We start from the raw sequence: 20605 nt of genomic DNA, 5'->3' as shown, positions 1-20605 counted from the left end.
CCTCAAACCACTCACCACTCAGAGGGCCAGTTTCCTCCAGGACACAGCAGACTTTCTCCACAAATTCTGCAACATAAACCACCTTCCTCAGAACACCATCCTCGCCACCATGGATGTCACTTTCCTGTACACCAACATCCCTAACAATGATGGCATAGCTGCCTGCCTCATATATTTATAAAACTGAACAATGGACAACCTTCAGATATCTACCCTAAACACATCGTCAAACTCATCCATTTCATTCTCACCCATAACAATTTTACATTCAGCAACAAACCATTGGAACAGCCCTGGTACTAGAATGGCTCCTCAATATGCCAACCTCTTCCTGGGTCACCCAGAAGAAGAATTTCTGGACAAATGCACCATGAACCCAATGATATACCTGAGATACACTGATGGTATTTTCATCCTCTGGACAGATGGGTTAAACTGTCTAATAAATTTCCACCACTACTTCAACAACCACCACCTGTCCATCAAACTCTCTGGAACACTCCCACACTAGCATCAACTTCCCTACCACAATCAACTTCAACAATGGAACCCTACAGACAACCACAGATCCAGTATCCACCCCAAACACATCAAGAAATCTGTTATCTACAGCCAGGCACTCAGATACCACAGAATATGATCCAAGGAGAAAGACCGGGATATACTCCTTAACACACTTAAACTGCCTTCGCCAAACGTGGACACTCCACCAGAGAAGGAGATCGCATCATGGAACAGGCAACCTAAATACCTTGAGACAACCTGCTTCAAAACAGAAATTGAACCCCTCTGACCACACACCCCTAATCGTAACCTACCACCCCACACTGGAATCATGTAGGGTAGCATCAAACAACTACCAACCATACTCAATGGGGACCTCATCCTGAAAAAAATCTTTCCTGAACCCCCACTTCTGGCCTTCAAACAACCTCCAACTCTCTCCCAGCTCATCAGAAGTAAGCTCCCCACAGACCAGGACACACCAACTCAAAGTGGCACCAGACCCTGCCAGAACAACAGATGCAAAACCTGCAGATATATCTCCACTGCTTCCTTGATCAACACCTCTACTATTTACCTTTCAAGATCCATTGACCTACACATGTCTGCCACAACATGTGGTATACCTCATCCAGTGCATAAAATGCCCCAATAACAAGTATGTGAGTGGAACCAAATAATCATTATCTCTCAAATGAACTCACATATAGGGTGTTTTTGTCTTTTATCATTTTCCTGTCAGCTGTGGGTGAACACTTTTTTCAAAAAGTAATCACTCTATCTAACCTCATCCTCAAAGGAAACCTGCACAACACTTTCAAAAGACAAGCCTGGCAGTGTAAATTCATTACTCTGCTAGACACTAAAAATCATGGACTGAACAGAGACACTGGATTTCTGGCTTATTACAACAATCTATAACTTACTAACCCCCTCTTTTTGTCCTATGACTGCAGAGGTGTTAACGGGCCACTCTACCTTGAATGGTCCCTTACAATATCTTCTAACTACTTATGCTAAACAATCTGTTCCATCTTGAATTTTATTGTGATGCTGTGAGTATCTCTTCCAGACTGGAAGAAGAAATCTATGTGACTCGAAAGCTTGTCTCTCTCACCAGCAGAAGTTGGTCCAATAACAGATTATTACTGTATCTGCCTTGTCTCTGTAATATTCTGGGACTGGCATGGCTACAACTGCAACATCTAGATTTGTCAGTTGTTTTAAATTATGCAGTGAAGCAACATACAGTCGTATAGGTGGTGATATTCTTCAGTGGGCTTAGGAAAGCCTTTATTATTGGATAGACGATCAGCAAATTACAAAGCAGCTAGATAAATAATACAACTAACCATGCAATTAAATAATAATGCCCTGGGAAAACTGATTTTGGGCTATGAGTCTAACTTGTTGCCTGTTTTTTAAAGGGGGTTGTCCAATCATTTAAAGAAGGCATTTGCAGTTTATAAAAGGTGTTCAATTTTCAGACTTTTTTTTTTAAACTTCCTGATAGCAATGCTGTTTCCTACCATGGGATTCATATAGGTAACCCGATGGAGCAATACAAACATTAATGAAGAGCAGCAAAATATACCTGGAGAATTTTTTGTAGAATATTTTCTGGCATTGTATCTTAAATCAGTTAAATATACAAAATGGAAGGCCTCCTTTTATATTAAATTGAATGAGGTTACCCAGAAATAGGATGGAGAGAGAGAGAAGAGGTTTAGAAGTCTCCTTGGGCCTAATTTTAATGCCCAGCCCTGGACTCATCCCTGGCACAGTTGAACCAAACCTGACCCAAGAGTGGTGATCGAATCCTTTTCTGACCTGACCCGAACCTGACATTTCCCCCATAATCTGTATCAGCACTGCCACCTCATCCTTGGGGGTTGGCCTGGTGGGAGCTTCTTGCTCCCCACACTGCATGGCCACAATCCTTCTCCAGCTACCTCCTGCCCATGGGGTCAGCTAAGCCCGGCTGCATTCTCCACTCCTGCCATCCATGGGTGCTTTGATGCACTGGTGTGCTGCAAAGTGAAAGGTGCTGGGATACGTCAGCACACTCTCACAGTGCAAAGTGGCAGGAGTAGGCTATACAGCTGCTGCCATGCCAACCCCATGGGCAAGAGGTGATCAGAGCCTGCCCGAGAAGGTCTGGTTGTTTTCTGACCTGACCCGATGTCAGGTTCAGGTAGGGTTGCAGGGCCCTTAGGGCGGGGCAGGGTCAGAGCCCTGTGCGGATCCCAGAGACAGCTGGAATTGAGGAGGGATGTATCATCCTAACACTGTGAAGGAGCAATTGGAGAGGAAGGAGAAGGACGGTCACAAAAAAAATGAGGAAATAATGCAATAATAAAATAATGGAGAATATTACTATTTAACAGTATTATTACACTGTGAAAATAATATTAAAAGGAAGCATTTTATGAGTACTTACAGTTTTAGGCCTTTTGATGTTTTTTCCTCTCCGAGAAAGACAGGAGCACTGGTAAAAGCAAAAAATTACAAACAGTGTAATTGCTCTGCTTAAAAGTTAAAAAACCCTCAAACTTACAAATATGAACATTAATTGCTCATTTTATTAATTAAGGCTACTTTTTGTGTTTTCATAATTTCCCCCCTCCCCCAGTTTTTAAAAAAGTACTCATAATTGTTGCTTTTATGTGCATGTACAAGTAAGACCCTGATCATGCTAACACTTATGCACATGCACAATCTTAACACATGAACAGCCTCACTGGCTTCAGAGTACAGATATACACTAGCATGTAAGTCTTAGAAGGGTGGGTGGGACTTTAAATTCTTGTCTTGAGGTCTGATCCGGGTGGGAGGCTCCTGTATCATCCATCTGAAGTATCATTGAAATTAGTGGGGCTCCACAAAGTTTCAGGGAATCTGTCTGCATGGATCAGTTTGCAGGATCAAGGTGCTCAACACAAAAGTAGTATAACAAAGCTCCATAAGACTCCTGACATAGTAGAGTTAGAAAGTCAGATCCTCAGCTGGTATAAATTGGCATAGTTAAATTGAATACAGTGTAGCTACACCAGTTCACACCAGCTGATGATCTGACCCATAATATAAATCTATCCCTCTACCAAAATGAATGTATTTGTTTTGAGCAAATAAGGGATAGAATTAGCTCTTTTATAATTGGCTTATTTGTGAATAACTTGTGCCATCTGAATTTGATCTAAATATTTACAGAAGTATATCAAAGTATATCAAAATACTTCCCATTTAAAATAAGCAGAACTAAAAGTGTGAAGGGATGCTCATAATTTGAATTGTTTGTAAATTATTTTTAAAAATTCTATTTTCTGGTAGAGTACCCTTTTAAAATAGTATGTTCTGATTTTTGTGTGTGTGTGTATCTATGCGTTTTCCCCCCAACAAACATACACCTATAAAAACATGGGTATTTCATTTTATGTAAGTCTTTTGCCCCGGATTAAAAACCTCACCACCTCATATGATTGTACCCACCCCTTCTCCCTAGGACCTATTGATGCCAATTGACAGAAGGTACAGAGAGGATGCGTGGGGTTTTACAGGGATCCCCTGGATCAGGTACATGCATAATAATTCACCAAAGGGTGGCATGTAAGGTATCTACTAAGAGCCAGTAGCTTACTGTCACCACAGGTAATATTTAAGAAGTTATGTATTTATACTGGAAATTAAGTTCTTAAAGCCTTGAAGTTAAAAGCAGGTCACATGGAGGTGATAGGCCTTGGAGAGATTCTGTTCAGGCAGAGAGTAGGTGATGCTTGTTTCTTACTATCTGGTCAAGCATGTATTGTATGTTGTATGTATCACAGTGAAGGCCTATTTGCATTATTGAGCATGATGCTAATCAAAAAAGTGTGAAACCACAAGGAGAGGAAAGTCTCAGGAAAAAAACAAAAACACCACGGGGTATCCTGTTTATGAGTAAAGATGCTGGATTTTTGGGTTATTACTGGGGATACTGAGGGACTCCCAGGATCCTTCATTGAGGAGATGAACTGTGTCAGCGTGTTCTGCCTTATGAAAGGAAGGTTACAGCCAACCTGGCTGGAAAATGCTGCAAAGACTTTAGACAGAAAAATATCTTATTCATTAAGTCTATGCTCTAGAATGCATGTTATTATTTTACTTTACATGTAAGCATTTGTTTCCAATACTTTTACTTGCTACTTCTCACATCTCTATACTTTTGTTAAATAAACCTTTACTTGCTTTCATTATAAACGTATCTAAGTGCTGTGTGTTAAGCAGAGCTGTGATCTAAAGTGCAACTGGTAAGCGGGGGAGAAGGGGTACTGTTCCTTTGGGAGCAGTGGATCTGTGAATTCTGTGTGTCCAGCAGAGCAGGGGATGGACACTCCAGTGAGCTGCTCAGAGGGCTTGGGAGTTGGAACACACCTTTGTTTAACCTCAGAGGGACAGCAGAGCCTGTATAGGCTAAGAGGGGAGTGCTTGTGTGTTGTCCATGGTCGGGGGAGTCGGAGCTGACCCCCAGTAGGCACAGACAAGGCTTCCTCGCGCTAAGGGCAGTTAGTAGCAAGGTGCCTCATTCAGGGGCTGCCTTGAATACACCTGGGAAACATCACACACCCCTTTTTTTCCCTCTGTGCACCCACATGCCTGCTACCTCTTCATCTTCACTTTCAGTTTCAGATATGTTGCCTTTGGGACCATAATCAGAGGAAAGTACATTGGAGCACCCCGCAGAGCAGTGTATGAGTGATGCAGTTGACCGTTAACAAAGCAGTGAAACTAATTATATACTCATTGTCACTGCACACAGTAAAACTGGAACAATAGAGACAAATATTTTCCCTTTAATCGCTTTCTGGTCTATTAATCTTAAGTGTTATTTGTAGCTGTAATGAATACAGAACCTTCAGCTGGAATTGTGATTTTTTTTTTCAAGTTTACCATGTCCCTTTAACTTAGCTTTACAAGGTAATGTTGAGCAGCCTCCGTTAGCATGGCAACAATCAGCTATCGTGTTCAGAACATGGAGAGTGCTTAAATGGCAAGATTGCCTTCAGAGAATGTGTTACTATATTTAACATTTAGGGCCATTCAAAAATATCTGGAGCTACAAAACTTCTACAGCACAGACAATCTGCTGTTCTGCAGTGAATCTTCAGTCAAACAAATATGAGTGAGAAATCACTCCTAAGAAATACAGCCCAAAAATACATCTCTGCAAAAATATAAAGATCTTTGCCAGCTTCTATACTTCCACTTTCATATGATGATGATTATGGCAGTTCAAGTAGTGATGACTATAGTTAAGGATGTCCAACATTTTCCATTATAGACCCTTTTCCATTATATCTAAAAGACAAGATATAACAGGTGGTCAGTGAAGTATGGGGTAACAAAAATAATGAGATTTTAGTACAGAGTACCTGTATGCACAACTCATAGCCCACAAGTAACAGTAATTGCCACTCACTACCTGCCTAACTATTATTATTATGTCGGTTTTCTGTATGCATTACAGCAGAGGTTAGTTCTGAGGTGGGACTTGGAAGATAAGATGTTGACTTTATGGATTTTGAGTAGGAGCTTGTGCACACATGAGGGGCCAATTGGAAGAAAAAACAAAGATTCTTGTGAGAGAAACAGATGAGCAGGAAATTAGGGTTACCAACTTTCTATTCCCACAAAACCGAACACTCCTGCCCTGCCCCTTCTCTGAGGCCCCACGCCTGCCCGCTCCATCCCCCCTCCCTCCGTCGCTTGGTCTCCCCCACCCTCACTCACTTTCACTGGGCTGGGACAGGGGGTTAGGGTGCAGGAGGGGGATTAAGTCTCCGGCTGGGGGTGCGGGCTCTGGAGTGGGGCCAGGGATAATGGGTTTGGGGTGTGGGAGAGGGCTCTGGGATGAGGCAGGGGATTGGGGTGTTGGGGGGTGAGGACTTGGGCTGGGGGTGCAGGCTCTGGAATTGGGCCGGGGATGAGGGGTTTGGGGTGCAGGAGGGGACTCCGGGATGGAGCAGGGGGTTGGGGTGGGTGTGGGGTCTCGGCAGGGCTTACTGTGGCTTCCGGGAAGCAGCTGCCACATCCCTGCAGCCCTCTAGGAGCATGGGTGGCGAGGGAGACTCTGCACACTGTCCTCGCACCCGCAGGTCCCATTGGTCTCAGTTCCCGACCAATTGGAGCTGCTGAGCTGGCAGTAGGGGCGGGGGCAGTGTGCGGGAGATAGTGATTCTGAGATGGTGTTAGAGAGAGAAAATTTACTAAATAATGTAAGTACTTGTGCAAATTCTTAGTGACCAAATTCTCAAATTACTGTTTCTCATTTTCTGAAGGTACACTACCTTGAAAACTGTAATCCATTTAATTAACTTTATTCTACAGAGAGAAGATTGATGGGTGGTGGTGGTGGTGGTTGTTGTTTTTGTAATCAGCAAAAAATACCTCTCTGCTTGGCATCTCAATAATTTTGAAAGCCTCAGTATTTTTCTACAATATGAGGACTAAGACTAAATGCAGTTTTCTCATTGAGATCTAAGTGATGAATTAGATAAGGTGTTCCACTTTATTATATTTTAGAAGAATCCAGAAACTCAGAAGTCTAGATCTTCAGCTGCGGTAAATCAGTATAGCTCCATTAGATTCCAGGGCTGCCGGGGGAGGGGGGAGAAAGTGGGGCAATTTGCTCCGGGCCCCGCAGGGGCCCCCACAAGAATATAATATTCTATAGTATTGCAACTTTTTTTTATGGAAGGGGCCCCCAAAATTGCTTTGCCCCAGGCCCCCTGAATCCTCTGGGGAGCCCTGTTAGATTCAATGGGGCTCTGCTGATTTACACTAAGAGGATCTGGCCTACAGTTTAATTTACATCTCATGTATGCAGTACCACACTATCAATATCTAACGTTTTGAAGGACTTTATAAGCTTTAAATGGCACTAACGTATTTTCAATACAAAAAAAGTATATATTATAAGAATGCTAAGGTTGCAAAGTGAAGCATTCAAAAGTGAGGAAATGACAAAGTTAAGGTTATTGCCAAACCTTAATTCTGCTCCTTTGTGTTTATGCATTATAATGCAATCTTGAATTGCCTGAGGTCATGCTATTGTTTCTGCAGGACCCCTGCTTTAGTCCATGCACAAGCTGGATGATGCACAGTGAATGAGGCTGCTGAGTGACCTCTGCTTTCATTTATCCTAAGTGTTTAATGGCCAAACCCACACCTATTTTATTGAGCACAATCTAAACTTTGCACTAAATGACAGATCTTCTGAGCCCCTGCTTTATTTGCCACACATACTCTGTCTTATTCAGAATACACTGTCCATCTTGTGCAGTGAGGATCCAAAACTGCGCTTAAATCAGTCTTAAATTTAGACTAAGTCCCCTGTGGCACTTGCAAATAGAATTTGGCTCAGCATAAGCCATGGATCCACAAGACCTTTGTTTCATTCAATACTTATCTGCTTCATTCACTGCCGTCATTTATGCTGTGCAATGAATGAAGCAAGGATTCTGCAGAAACAGTAATATGTCATCATGTAATCAAACACTTTGGATGGGATTTTCAAAATGCCTAAGTGAGTTAGGTATCCTAACTTGCATTGAAAGTAAATACGAGTTAAAAAGCTATCTCATTTTGGCTCTTCTGAGAATCCTACCCTCTATCGTAATACGTATACAAAAGAACAGTATTAGGGTTATTTTGGCATTTACTGATTTTGAGTGCTTTGTGAGCTTTATTCTTTTACTGTAGTTCTTTGTATGGAATTTTTAAAAGAAAAATAATAAAACAAGCATTCTATAATGTGGAAGTATTTGCTACAGAAATAGAATCCTGGCTCCTGGTCTTAGACAAGGACTCAGTACTAGTGCAGCGAGTGTAGTTTAAGATTGCTGTGATCAAGCTGCCAAATGCAGACTCCATAGATAATCTTCGACCTCATTTTACACAGAACATCAATGCTAATTGAGATTATTTTTAACCTGGTTAGCAATTTCTCCTTGATTACACTTTTGTGTGGTCCAGGTACCAGGCGAATGATTGCCTTCTACTAGAAATCTACTCATTTAATACAATGAATATGGCAGTTCTCAAATGTAGCTAGGTTGGGAAAACACAAAGCCAGACTACGTCATAAACTAGATATAAGCAAATCTGATGCTTATCCCAGGACTAGTATACTGCCTATTTCCGTACTATATACAATCCTCAAATGAGTGTAATCACAGAATCAGAGGAGTACAAGAGAGAGAAAATCTGTTTGGTCAAGAGACAGAGTAGATTACTTATGTGCAGTTGTTCCCCATAGTACATTTTTAGTGTTTTGTCTAGTTTAGCTTAAATGTCTCAAGCAATGGGCACTCCGTCTCTTTCCTTGAGACCTTTTCACACCCTCACTATCTCTTGTTCATTTCATACCATTGCTCCTTGTATATATCACATTGTGTATCTGCCATATTATCCTTCTGAATACATGATGCTTACATCCTTGAGATATTTATGTGCTCTTATTCTGTAGATCTCATATAGTTGTGTTTAGTCGAGATCTTTTACTAAGTGTATCGTTTAAATTCCATAATGCTTTTCTTGTTCTTCTCTGAGCTCCATACAATTTATTACTGTCTTTCTTGTAATGAGGAATCCAGAACTTTTTTCAGTATTTCAGATGTGGTTTGACCAGAATCGGGTGGAGAATTATTACCTTCCTAGTCCGTGCATGCTTTGCATATATGGCCTAAGCTTGCAATAGCCCAATCTACTAACATATTGCTTTGCAAACTCATGTCTAATTTTCTACCCACTATTAACCCTAGCTCATTCTACTGCTTTCTCCCTCTCATTGAATATTTGTATTTTATTTTATTTTTTCCTAGAAGCTTATGGATTTATAGGTGGAACTTCATTTTTTTTCTCCTGCCCTTTTTATAATTTCTTTAGGTCCCTTTGTATATTTTATCTTACCTCGCTTGTGTTTACATTGATTTGCTGTTACTCACAACAGTAAGCATTTATATAGTGTTTTCATCTTTAATTCATTTGGTAGTGTTTGTAAAGAGCTTTGATTTTCATACCTTTTTTGAGATAGGGAAGTATTACCCCCACTGATGGGGACATAAAAGCAAGGTGATGTAGACTTGTCCAAGGCCACAGATCTAGTCGGGAGCAGCGTTGGCTTTGGAAGTCATGAGTTCTGGCTTCCTATGCTGTGCTCTGCTTTAGTGGTCTCAGAAGAGCCAGAATGCATCCCTTTTACATTCATATAACTAGCTAACTAGCTCTTTTATGCTGTACTAACCTGTAGATCAGGGGTCGGCAACCTTTCAGAAGAGGTGTGCGGAGCCTTCATTTATTCACTTCAATTTAAGGTTTCGCGTGCCAGTAATACATTTTAACGTTTTTAGAAGGTCTCTTTCTATAAGTCTATAATATATAACTAAGCTATTGTTGTACATAAAATAAATAAGGTTTTTAAAATGTTTAAGAAGCTTCATTTAAAATTAAATTAAAATGCAGAGCCCCCCCTGGACTGGTGGCCAGGACCCAGGCAGTGTGAGTGCCACTGAAAATCAGCTTGCGTGCCGCCTTCAGCACACGTGCCATAGGTTGCCTACCTCTGCTGTAGATGTTTCTGTACTTGTAAATCTTGTCTCATATCAAGTTTATTTCACTTTGGATATTAATTGTACAGTATAATCAGTCACAATATAAGGAGACATAAATAAAATAATCCTGTAGTGAATTTACTTTTTCATGGAAGATTAGGCTCTATAGGTGATTTAGATTCTGATGAAGCAGTAAGATGCCTAATATACTCTTCTAACACAGTTTTTAAAGATTACACCTGTCTTTAAAGTGAGTTATATGGTGCTTGCAAGTCTTTACTGGAAAAGGTGTTTTGACTGTTGTAAGTAGGGACATATAATTATTAATAGAAGTACTTTAGTATCACTTGAATCTGATTATATCTGTGCAAATTACATGTATAAGAGAATATTTGTATATTGCTAACAATTTATCATAACTATTAGGTGCCAATGCTTTTGAGATATAGCTATCTGTTTTTACACTATATCATAGCATCTGAGTGTATAATTATTTATGGCTCTTATCTGAGAGATTTCAAAGTTAGATTGCAAAATGGTTTACAATAGCTTCTAAATATAAAAAAATTTAAAAATATACCCCACAAAACTTCACTGGTCTGTTTAAGAAAATATCCCATTTTTGTAAATATAGTGAATAAAGAGGGTGAAAATGGTATGGCACATCATGTGTGTTTAATCTGTTTCACATAAATTTGCTGTGAAAGTTCTGTTTCAATATAGATAATGTGCAGTTTGTTCTAAACATGCAGTTGTACTATAAGTGTAATTTGTGGGAGACAGTTATGGATCTCAAGAGCTTTTTCATCATTCCATGTATAGAATTAATCTTCTCCTAAATGCTCATTCAGAAAATGCCAGAAGATGGCTCTGGTTGGTTGCCATGACAGATATTATTCTTCTGGCTCCTCTGAGAGCTACATTTCTAGAAACTGTGAATGTTTTCAAGTTTATCACAGCAGCAAGCTATGGTTATCATGCTTTTTACACCGATAGTTTTCTTCTGTAGTCTGATCACCTAATTTTTTTCCTCTCCTTTTCATGAAGCACTCTTTAGAATTGTTTAAATTTTCGTTACCTGGCTACACTCTAAGCAAATTAGAACAGTATCTTTTTCATTATGGGGACAAAAAAGGGAGAGAAAGTATTTCAAGCATAATTGTCCCACATGGGTGAATATAAGCAAAATTACTGCATATGATGCATAAAGAGGCTAATGAAAATGACAGAATTTCCTGATAAATGCATAAATGAAAAGTGGAGAATCTACAAAGAGTTCTTTTCTCAAATCCCTGTATGCTGGTAAGTCATTGCAGGCAGATATTGCAAAGAAGATTCTGCTGGTTTCAGCAAGGTAGTAGGAAACTTTCCTTTTTGCATGTATTTCTATTTTAAAAATCCACAATATATTAAGAAATATCTTTCTTTGATATCCATTTAACTTAAAATATGAATGTGATATAGCCATATGTAACATTTTGAAATCCAATTCTGAATCAGTCCCACGGTATTTAGTTTCCTTCTGGACCAAAATCCTGGGGCCAATACGGGTTTGGATCATCTTTGTTCCCATTTTCATTTGTAGGAAGTTGTGCAGTTGAAGTCCCAAATGAGAACAAGAAACTTGGAAAGTAAAAAACACTTCACATTCCTGTACTGATAACAGTGACTGCAAAACAAAACATGACTAAACTGGTGTTAGGAATCGTTTGATTTTATGGGTGGGAATTTCATAAGTGCTCAGTGTTGGCCTAATTCTCATTGACTTCAAAGGAAACAGAGTTAGGCAAATGCTGAATGCTTTTGAAAATCCCACGATAAATCTTTTATAGTTCTAGTAGTTGTGAACATATCGGAATACTTCTTGGGCTTGGTTTTCTGTAAGATGGTGTGTATTTGGCTTAACACTAATTTTTTCAAATATTGTAAAAATCTCATATTAGTTTTATTGTTAATATCAATATAATGGTTTTCCCCAGTAGAGTTTACAATTTTACAGTCTCTACCAGCAGTACACTCTAGCAATAATACCTTTTATTCTGGATTTCAGTAAGAATAAATACCACATGGTGGTGAAGTCAGAGTAGAGACACTAGGGCAGGGGTTCTCAAACTGGGGGTCAGGACCCCTCAGGGGGTCGCCAGGTTATTACCTGGAGGGTTGTGAGCTGTCAGCCTCCATCCCAAACCCCGCTTTGCCTCCAGCATTTATAATTGTTACATTAAAAATTTTTTATATATTTATTTGGGGGTCGCACTCAGGGGCTTGGTATGTGAAAGAGGTCACCAGTACAGAAGTTTGAGAACCACTGCACTAGGGTTCTTCTTCAAATAGTGTTCCTATGGGTGTTCCCTCTAGGTGCAAGTGTGCTTCATGCACCTCAGATCAGAGATTTTAGGTAGCAGTGTCCATTTGGCCCATGTATGTGCACCATGAAGCCTTTTGCCCTGTACCATGGCCATATAGAGTTGCCCAGGCAAACCACCCTCAGTTTCTTCTCAACTGCCTCAGCCTGAGACAGAGCCTGAGCAGCGTCCAAGTTGAACTTACCTCAACTGTATTTTTTTCTCATATCTTACTAGTCAGTCAGTGTTAGTTCTTAGTGTTTCCTTTGTATTAGTTACTCATAGTAATTCTATACATTAAAAATATATTTTTTAACATGTTGTCCTTTCACCTATTTTTCTCCCTTCAGGAAAACATAAACATTCTGAGGACGTGCTTGGTTCTCCAGTTTTTAAATTATGCCTTTTTTGTGTGAGAGGTTCTTTCAGTCAGTTACAGGCACTCTCGGTGTGTCTGTTGCCTTGGGAAGTCACACGTTCCCCAAGGTGTAATTTCTGCTTGGCATTAAAATTGAGAGCCAAAAAGAACTGGAAACTTAAGCTATCTTTTCTTAGGATGGAGTGTTCACTTCAACTGGCTTCTGAACCCAGCTGGGGTACCCCCTGTATAATGGTTTCCGAGCAAGTCGACTGCTTCAACCTCCTTGGCTCAGCACTTCCCTAGAGCATTGAAGAGGAGATCTCGGGAATCCTCTCAAAAATCCACTAGAAAGCAATCTTAAAACTCTCTAGGTAGAGAAATCTACATTAGAGACAGTCACCAGGTCAAAGGAGTGGATGGGTGAGATTCCGTGGCCTGCATTGTGCAGGAGGTCAGACTAGATGATCATAATGGTCCCCTCTGACCTTAAAGTCTATGAGTCTATGATAGCTGTAGGTGGGAAACAGCAGCAACAGTGCGGCCTCTCCTGCCCCATGGCAGGCTACGCTCCCTGCCTGCCCCTGCTGCCACAGAGGCTGCTGCCGCCCTGGGCTCAGGCCACCTGGCTCCCCCCGAGCGGCGCCCAGTTCCTGCTGCTCTCGGCCGGCAGTTGCAGGGCCGCAGCCGAGCCTGGCCCCTTGCGTCTCCTCTGCGGCAGCACACGCTGGCCGCCTCCTCCCGGGCAGCAGCCGGGGAGCCTGAGAGGAGGAGTGGCCCCGGGCAAGCGTGGGAGACTCTGAGGTGAAGAGGCTGCTGGCGCAGCCTGAGCGCTGGAGACTGACAGGTACCTGACCCTAAGCAACAGTGTAAAAAAAAATTTTAACCACCACTTTTTGGCACCCCCAAATCTTGGCGTCCCAGGCAGCTGCTTAGTTCACCTAGTAGTTACACCGGCCCTGAACCTGCCTCATTGGTAGCACCAATTGTTCCATTACTGCAAGAGTTTTGATTTCCTTGGGACCTGGAGGTAATAGAAACACCTGAATCTCTTCTGTTCAGCGCCAACCTGTTCCTGGTATGGAGGACCTCTCAATCTTCGGACAGTCTCATGGAGTCTCTGCCTAATCTCTTTGAGTGCTCCACTTCTACCACGCGATGAGGAGGAGGAAGATGATAGGGACTTCTCATCTGTCTCCCACATTTAGATAATAGCATAGAGAGTACACGTATAAAGTTTGTGGATACCACCAAGCTGGGAGGGATTGCAAGTGCTTTGGAGGATAGGATTAAAATTCAAAATGATCTGGACAAACTGGAGAAATGGTCTGAAGTAAATAAGATGAAATTCAATAAGGACAAATGCAAAATACTCCGTTTAGGAAGGAACAATCAGTTGCACACATACAAAATGGGAAATGACTGCCTAGGAAGGAGTACTGCGAAAAGAGATCTGGGGTCATAGTGGACCACAAGCTAAATATGAGTCAACAGTGTAACACTGTTGGGGAAAAAAAGCGAACATCATTCTCGGATGTATTAACAGGAGTGTTGTAAGCAAGACACGAGAAGTAATTTGTCCACTCCACGCTGATTAGGCCTCAACTGGAGTATTGTGTCCAGTTCTGCGCACCACATTTCAGGAAGGATGTGGCCAAATTGGAGTGAGTCCAGAGGAGAGCAACAAACAATTAAAGGTCTAGAAAACATGACCTATGAGGGAAGACTGAAAAAATTGAGTTTGTTTAGACTGGAAAAGAGAAGAGTGAGGGGGGACATGATGACAGTTTTCAAATACGTAAAAGGTTATTACAAGGAGGAGGGAGAAAAATTGTTTTTCCTAACCTCTGAAGATAGGACAAGAAGCAATAGGCTTAAATTTCAGCAAGGGAGGTTTAAGTTGACCATTAGGAAAAATTTCCTAACTATCAGAGTGATTAAGCACTGGAATAAATTACCTAGAGAGATTGTGGAATCTCCATCATTGGAGATTTTTAAGAGCAGGTTAGACAAACACCTGTCTAGATAATGGAATGGTCTAGATAATGCTTAGTCCTGCCATGAGTGCAGGGGTCTGGACTAGATGACCTCTCAAGGTCCCTTCCAGTTTTATGATTTCCATCCAGGGCTCTCCCTTCGATTATCAGGGAACCTTCTTCACTGAGACCTCCAGGGAGCTGGAATATCCCCATGAGAGACATGCTCCATCCTGCTGATGTGGCCATCCTTGGCTGCCTCTACCTAGGCCATATTCATCACCTCATTGGCCGTATTCGGACCCATCAGCGTCTTATCGCCAACAATTCTCCAGGGTTCCTAGTGTTTCTTGCCAGGAGAAGGGCAGACAGTCCCCACCAGCCTCTCTCTCTAGGGTGCTTGAACCACAGAAGGAGACATTTGAGGAGTAGAAACGAGAATGGATAAGGAAATCCCCCAACAAATAGTATCTCTTCCATATCCCCAGATGAAGTTGTGATGCCTCCTCCACCATCACTGGCTGACAACTTTAAACAGTTTCAGGCCTTTATTGAAAGGATAGCAGACTCTTTGCAGATTCCACTTGAGATTAAGGAAACATGGCATAAACTGCTTGACATTCTGCACAGAATTTCATCTGCCTGCTTTGCAATATCTATTAATGAAGCTCTGTTGGACCCTGCAAAAATAATTTGGTGTACCCTGGACACCATACTGCCTACCTGTAAGAGGCTGGACAAAAAATATTACGTTCCTTCTAAGGACTCGGAATTTTGATTTTTGCACCCATCCCTCAACTCTCTTGTGGTTGATGCAGTGAATGAACGTGGAAGACAACGCCACACTAAATCGACACCACATTAAAAAGATGAAAGGTGACTTGACTTATTTGCCCATAATTCATATTCATCAGCTGCTCTACAATTTAGGATGGCAAAATACGAAGTCGTCATGGTGATACAGTCACACAAACCATTCAAAGTTGAATGCCTTTATTGAGCATCTTCCAACAGAGCAGATGAAACAATTCCTGGCAATCATCGCAGAGGGTCAGCTCCTGGCAAGAACATCTCTGCAGGCCTTTCTGGATGCCCCTGATGTAGCCGCTCATTCTGTCTCCATGGTAATCATGAGAGAAACCTCCTGGCTTCAGCTCTCTAGATTTCCGAGGGAAGTCCAAAATACAGTTGAGGACCTTCCTTACAACAGATCAAATCTGTTTGAGATAAAAACTGAGTCTGTGCGTACTTAAAACACTCTAGTGCCACCCTGCATTCTCTGGGACTATACATCCCTTCACAAAAAAGAGAGTTCAGTAAGTCCCAGATGGTGCAGAGATCTCGTCCATGCCAGTTTCCTGCCTCCCGGAGACATTATGAACCACAACATAAGAGACAACAGTTTCAGAAGACAAGGCCATCTACTTCTCAGGCATTGACTTTATAACCCACAACTTCAAAACAACAATTTTGATGGGGTGATTGAAGTGCTGAGTTACCATCCCCACTCATATCTGCTGCATCAATCTGCATGTGTCCCTTGCATCGGTGACTGCATTTCTTATTTCTGCTGGGACTGGGAACATATCACTAAGGGCAAGTGGGTGTTGGAGATAATTTCAACTGGATACTCTATCTACTTTGCCTCCCTCCCATCCCCTTTTCTCGTCAAGGATCCCTCTCACAAGCACCTTCTACAACAGGAAATAGGCCCTCTTGTGAACTTGGGTGCTATAGAACCAGTTCCTACACAACATAGAGTAAAGGGATTTTATTCCAGGTTCTTCCTGGTTCCAAAAAAGAACAGTGGATGGAGACCCATTCTAGATCTAAGATTACTCAACAGATTTGTAAAGATGTAGAAGTTCAAAATGGTACCTCTTGCAGCAATAATTCCATCATTGCACCAAGGGGATTGGTTCTTGGCCTTCAACCTACAAGATGCTTACTTCCATACAGTGATTCACCCTTCCCACAGAAGGTTCCTATGTTTCACTCTGGGTCAAGAGCATTTTCAATACAGGATGCTCCCAGTGAGTCTCTCCTTGGTACCCAGAATTTCTCAAAAGTGCACTCAGTGGTAGCTGTTCACCTTATAGACAAGGAATTCTGATATTCCCATGCCCCAACAATTGCCTATTCAAGGGACGCTCCTACAGCAAAGCCTTGACAGATCGTGATGGACATGTCATGCATGTTTTATATCAACTGTCAAGGGGAGTGAGATCACTTTCTCTCTGTGCCAAAGCAGTGAGGCTCTGGAATTGGCGCATACGAAACCAGATCAGTGTCTCAGCAGTTTACCCTCTGGGTGTACAAAACATCACAGGAGATGTCCTCAACAGGCACATCTCTCAAGACCACGAATAGGAGATAGACCCCATTACACTCCACCGCATATTTCAGTGTTGGGGCATCCTTCAGATAGACCTTTTCGCCACAGCCAAGAACAAGAAGTACTCCCAGTTTTGCTCGAGGGGCAGATTGGGTCACTATTTCCGGGGGGATACCTTTCACCTTTGTTGTATGCATTTCCCCAACTCTCTTGATATCCCAGGTTCTGTTCAAGATAATGAAATACAAGGTCAAGGTTATTCTAGTAGTTATGACGTGGTCACGACAAACATGGTTCCCTTACCTCACCAAGCTCACAGTTTGTCAACTGATCATCCTCCCAGACAGACCATCCTCCATCTTCTCTTTCAGGATGACGGTCAAAGCTTTTACCTCACCTCATTCTATGATAACATTTGCAGTGTAGCACTCATAAAGGTTTTTTAAAATTTCCCACCTTTTAAAATACATACTTATCACTGGTAATTGTTGAAGTTGGCAGCTATCAACTATTATAGGTATTATACTTGGTATGCCCAGGGCAATGGGGCCATGACCTGCTTATTACTACTGCAATATAAATGTTAAGAAATATTCCTCCTCTGCTAAGCCCCAATGTTTCCCATGCCTCCTATACTTCTTACCCTACTTTCTCCTGGAGAGATTCACTCTTCTCTGATATCTTCTTGTAGAGTCCCATTTTTATCTTTCTCCATTCCCAACTTTCCCCAAACTCCTCCCTCCCTGCTCAGTCTAGCTCACCACTGCCTTGTATCACAACATATCCATCCCTACCATGCCCTCTTAGTTACTGGTTACATTTAGCTTTTAAATGTTTATGGGTACCAAAGTTAAAAAGCTGAATCTAATAGGGATGCTTATTGGAGAGTGGGGATGTAGGTGAGGAAGAAAATGTTGAGCAAGGCCATAGGGAGTTGGGAACATTATTCAGATGTCATAAAGCCTGTGAGGTGAGGCATAATGTGTACAGGGTTTGGGAACAGGAGGAAAGTCTTTGTGGGCATATGAGACATGCACATGCCAGATGAAGCCCCAGGCCCCCCTCATGCATCTTTTATCTCATATTTCTCTCATACCTGCCTATTCCCTCTTCCACCACAAATCCCCATATACCTCATGTCACCATGCCTAAAGTGGGTCACAGCTGAGAATGCCAACTCAGGACAGACTACTGAGAAACAGGGCAGACGTACCCCAGACTGGTGGTTATTCTATCATTAGATTTCACCAAGCCAGTAACAAAAGTGAGCTCCTGTATCATTACACTAGTTCACAGAGCCCCACAACATTCCCCCAGGCACTCCAGCCTCTGGTTACCAGCCAGACAGTTGGACTTTATGATGAGAGGTTACTGAAAACCAGATTAATCATTTTTAAAGTTCTTCCAATCCCAATGGACCAGCCACTTTACCAGGTCAATATATAACTCAGACCTTACCCAAAAATCACACTGATAGCCAGTCCTTTAGTAACTAAAAACTAAAGGTTTATTAATGTAAAAAAGAAAAGAGAATTATCAAATGGTTAAAGATTCATATACATTACAATTGATTTTTAGAGTTTGCAGGTCAGGATCATAGCAGTGATGTTAAATCTGCTAGTTTGTAAAAAGTCTTTCTGGTTTTACCTAAGGAGCTTGGGGGTTGTTCCATTTCTTGTTTAAAGCTTCCTTGTTAGAAATCCAGTCCAGAGATGTGAAGCAGGAAATGAAGACAAAGAAGTGATGTCAGAGTTTCCTTTTTATATCTTCAGCCCAGATGCATGGAAAATTACTGTCAAAAGATGGAGTCTTAGTGAAAATGCTGGCAGGCTTGGTGGCAGTAACGGTTGCACCTGTGACATGTTCTACAATAGAATTGTTATATTGGTAAAGCTAACAATCTACCTAGTTACAGTGCAGCAAACTCCTAATAAAGACTAGTTTAAACCTGTTTAAATTGCACATATCTTCGTCACATGTACTTACATGCCATGATGAGTCACTGGGCAGCCTCACTGCTTTCTGAAATGTCTCCAGGAAAAGCTCATTGGGTGTGTTTAGTCTCTTCAATGGCCCACAATCAGTGTTGAGAGTATTTAATGGGCCATCAACACATAGCTGGAGGGTCTGTCTGAGGGCTGTCACCCAGGAACACAACACATGTTTGAGATACAAATACACAGCCAATATTCATAACTTCAGATACAAAGATGATACATGCTTATAAGCAGGATTATAATACTTAGCAAATCATAACTTTTCCATTGATACCTTACATGACATATTTTGTATTAGATTTATTGCAACTTTATTACAGTGGTGACTGTATTAGGGCAACTAGTCATCTTTCTTTTTATATAGCATCATACCTTATTCTCCACATACCTTCCTTCCCACTTTGCTGTTCATCGCCACATGGATCCACAGCACAACCAATTCCATGTTTTCCTCTGTGCAGAAAGCCACTGAAGAGTCTTCTTCAACACCATGTGGGAATTTGTGGAGTCCGCCAAGGTAGCCTCAAGACTATTCTTTCTCTCCCCTATCTGGTGCAAATTAAGCATGGCATTTTTGCTGAACTGTAGGTGTTGCATGCTTGCATGGAAGAGAAGCAACAATTGTCACTTTTAGCACAAAACCTGTTGCATTTCCAAAGAAAAGTAAAATGAAATGGGGGGTGGGGAGAACCAATGGACACAGCAGTCTTTATTTAAGCATACAATTTCATTTTCAATATGCCTTGGGGACATTTGAAAACAGGATATTTATCACTTGCTGTACTTAAATGTTAAACAGAACAGAACCAAAACTAAATAGTGTTTCCTTATTCTATTAGGGCTCACCTATAATCATGCAATCCTTATCATATAACACCAACAATACCAAACAAAGCAAACATAAAATAACAAGGGTAAAACAGATAGATGGTGTAAATTCTGCAGGGCTCCCCCATACATAAGTGCTCACCAAACTGTGACAAATTCCTGTTACTAATTTATCCCTCGTCAGGAGATCAGACTGACAGAGCATATAATCAAATTTTAAAGCTTCATTAAAAATAATAAAACAACAATGGAGAGTGTTGGGAATGCTCCCACCTCACACAGGAAAAATATGAATGCCCCAAGCCTTAAGCCACTTTAATACTCACACATGTCTCACTGGAAAGTTAAGCTTTGCAAATATAATTCCAATTCTGTAACTTGTACTGCCTTTGGTTTGCCTCTGTCTCTATTTTCCACAAGCAGCTGGGGCTGAAAGCAGTTTTTCTTTGCACTTAGCATAGTCCGCACTGATTCTTGACCTTGAACACAAAACAACTTCTCCTTTATCTCTGGGCGAAGCCGAATTTCAAATTAACCCGTTCCTAGACAAATTGCTCACACTGTGTCAGAGGCTTTTCTTTGGTGATTAAAAGCTCCTCTGAGATATATGATCTTATCTAGATTGAAGGTACCTTCTAATGGGCATTATTTAGATGGATTTTCACGCGTGTGAAG

General features: G+C 41.4%; 1 protein-coding gene across 3 annotated transcripts in view; it reads left to right on the top strand.

The window, feature by feature from the left end:
- ANO10 (anoctamin 10) overlaps positions 1–20605 on the top strand; it is a 257183-nt gene that overhangs the window by 185983 nt on the left and 50595 nt on the right. For 2 of the 3 annotated variants that reach the window (XM_045006445.1, XM_045006448.1), the window contains exon 13: positions 4007–4077. The exons of the other annotated variant lie outside the window; for it this stretch is intronic. In XM_045006445.1, coding sequence (XP_044862380.1) covers positions 4007–4077 — 71 coding nt within the window. The remainder of the gene's footprint in view (positions 1–4006; positions 4078–20605) is intronic. 3 annotated transcript variants of the gene reach the window in all.

This window comes from Mauremys mutica, chromosome 2 (assembly GCF_020497125.1).
Source record: "Mauremys mutica isolate MM-2020 ecotype Southern chromosome 2, ASM2049712v1, whole genome shotgun sequence".
Taxonomy (NCBI): Eukaryota; Metazoa; Chordata; order Testudines; family Geoemydidae; genus Mauremys; species Mauremys mutica.
Note: the sequence above shows the minus strand (reverse complement) of the source record. Positions and strands in the feature narration are given on the sequence as shown.